General features: G+C 37.3%; 1 protein-coding gene across 1 annotated transcript; it reads right to left on the reverse strand.

Annotated features, from left to right (window-relative positions):
- Positions 1–492: 492 nt before the first annotated feature.
- LOC139825110 (uncharacterized) lies at positions 493–2,864 on the reverse strand (the record flags this gene model as incomplete). Its single annotated transcript, XM_071797636.1, has 2 exons — positions 1,537–2,864; positions 493–810 (listed from the first exon to the last, which is right to left on the reverse strand). Coding segments are annotated over exons 1-2 (1,646 nt in total), but the record flags the coding sequence as incomplete, so codon positions are not given.
- Between the last annotated feature and the right edge of the window lie 96 nt (positions 2,865–2,960).

The raw sequence follows: 2,960 nt of genomic DNA on the forward strand, positions 1-2,960 counted from the left end.
AAATTATAACGACGTTTCGACCTCTATTTTGGGTCCTTATCAAGTTTATGCTGGAAAATATAAATTGCCGGTAATACATATAAAAAATAGAAAAAAAGGGGGAGGGGGACAATGCAACGTATTCTACTTACATGGATCAATGTGCGTCAAACAATATAAAATTAATCATCGTTACGTTTTAACAAGGCGGGTGGAACAGATATAAGCTTTGTGCGGCATGACCGTCACGTATAGCGCCCGACGAACGACTGATATACATTGCGTCGTCAAGAACAATCACAAACACGCATAGCGCCCGACGAACGACTGACATACATCGTGTCGTCAAGAATAATCACAAATAAATAAAATAACATAGAGTGTAACGTTTAAAGAGTAGCGATTATACGATCGTAAACCAACGGTAAGTTTTCTGTGTCCTTCTGCAAATTTATAGCGTCAGTATGCTTTTTGATTAATATCATTTCAGCCGTTTCACGTTTTTTGACATACTGTTCCCTGTGTAAGATCGTGGCTTCTTGCCATTTAAAATTATGGTCAAAATCAATTCTGTGCTTGCTTACAACCGATTGCTGACTGAAGTGCTTGTTAATGTCTGCACGATGCTCTTTAACACGAGTTTCTAAGTGGCGCTTGGTTTGGCCAATGTAACAAGCATTGCAATCCGAGCAATCTAATTTGTAGACAACGCCCGTGTGTTTCATGATCTCTAATTTGTCCTTCCCTTTTTTAATTAGTACGTCTAGTTTCTTAGGAACGGTATACAAGGTACTCAAACCGTAATTGTTGAAAATGCGTCGTAAACCCTCACTAAAAGTTTTAACATACGGGATAGGAATATAATTTTTGAGATCAGGGATATTAGCGCTATTTATACGGTTGTCAGATTCATCGTTATTTGACCGCTTATCAATTTCAGCAAGTCTTCTTCGAATATGTTTATCAACGAGAGGGGCCGGAAAGCAATTGTTCAGTAAAATAGTTTTTATCAAATTGATGTTATCGTTATGAAACTGTACGTCCGACAGCAGTATGGCGTGATCGACCAAGTTGATGATGGTATTAATCTTATATTTTAGAGGATGACTGGAGAAGTAATTGATATAACGGCCAGAAAACGTTGGTTTACGATACCAGTTGGTGGCTAAACAATTATCGTTTCTGAAGACCGACGTGTCCAAGAAATTCAAACAATTGTCTCTCTCTAATTCATACGTGAATTTAAGACGCGGATGGTAATTATTGAAAGTACGGACAACATCGTCAAGTCGTGATCGCGGAATACACATAAAAATGTCATCGACATAACGTAGAAATATCGCAATCTGAAAGTCAAAGGATTGAAGGCAGCTGGTTTCACAATCATCCATTACAATGTCCGCCAAAATCGGTGAAAGGGGGGAACCCATTGGACTACCAAAAATCTGCTCAAAAAATTCCCCATTGAAAGAAAAACTAGTAGACTCGAGAATCAGCCTAATCGCATGCAAGAACTGATCAAGACTCATCCGAGTCTCTCGCGAAATTGCAACCCACCTTTTTTCGATTCCGGTCAAAACAAGCTCAATGGGTATGTTCGTGAACAGAGCAACAACATCGAGAGAGACCAGGATGTAATCAGGAGGAATGCTGTAATTTTTCATGCTTTTCACAAACGACCAACTGTCCTTAACATACGAATTCGGCTTCATGAGTGCTTTGTCTAAAATGTTGTGTATATAGGAAGCGATATTGTATAGTGGGCTGCCGATGGCCGATACAATTATGCGTAGTGGATAGCCATCCTTATGGATTTTTGGTAGTCCATAGCAACGTGGAAGGTTGCCATTTGTACAATTGAGTAGGTTGTAAACCCTTTTGTCAATAATATCGTTGTTTAGCCATGACTTCACCAGACAATTAAGTTTTGAAGTAATTTTCTTTATCGGATCTTTGTTTAGTTTTCTGTATGTGGAAGAGTCATTAAGGAGCGAATTCATTTGCAGATTGTAATCATTTCTGTTCATGATAACTGTAGTCTGACCTTTGTCCGCGTTCGTAACCAACAGATCAGCATTGTCTCTAAGAAATTTATTGCAAATAGAAAACTGTGAATTAATGTAACGGTCAATAGTGTTGAATTTCTTATTTGTCTTTATGAAGTCATGTAGTGAATTCGAAATTAAACAGCGAACCTCGTTAACTTTTTCTTTTTCCAACATGTAATTAGCTTGTTCAAAATTTTTAATAACATCTAAAACGATTTTTGCGCGGTCATTTTTGTTATGTTGGTTAACAGGTAGTCCGAACTTGCTGCCCAGACTTAGCATCTTTAGTATATTCTCAGGGATCTGTTTGTTACTAATATTGATCACCCATTTGCTCGTATTAATATTGAGGAAAGCATTGAGTTGTTCATTGTGTTTAGATTGTAAATTATTGAATTTTCTAGTCAAATTGTGTTTAGTTAAGTTATCGAAGTAAGCTATTTTATTCTTGTTAAGTGTGAAAAATTTTGTTATGATATCCACAGGTAGGGAAACATGCAAATCATCTTCAAACCTTTGACATTCAGAACGTAAATAAGTAATCCTGAAGTTTATGTCCTTAATTTCTAAATTCAGCAGCCATCGCTGGCAACGGTGCTTGTATTTATCCAACGAACGACGTAGGCGTGCATCACCTAATTGAATATTATACCGCAGATGTAGGATGTGAGGAGGAAACAAGCCCCAACGTCTGCAGCGAAGCAAAAACTTCAATTGTTGTTTCATAGAACACAGTTTGTGTTGTGAGTTGATCCATGATTTTAGCAGAAATACTTTGTCAGGACCGTACAATCTGGTAATCTTTGTATAAAAACCTTCCTTCAGTTGAAACACCATAACTAGGCCAGGTGTGATTCAAAGAATAAAATAAATTTTCGCCAGTAATAAAATATAATCAGTGTTTAATGATCGGCCTGACTGGCAATATATTGA

Source organism: Temnothorax longispinosus, unplaced genomic scaffold, assembly GCF_030848805.1.
Source record: "Temnothorax longispinosus isolate EJ_2023e unplaced genomic scaffold, Tlon_JGU_v1 HiC_scaffold_941, whole genome shotgun sequence".
NCBI classification, from domain to species: domain Eukaryota; kingdom Metazoa; phylum Arthropoda; class Insecta; order Hymenoptera; family Formicidae; genus Temnothorax; species Temnothorax longispinosus.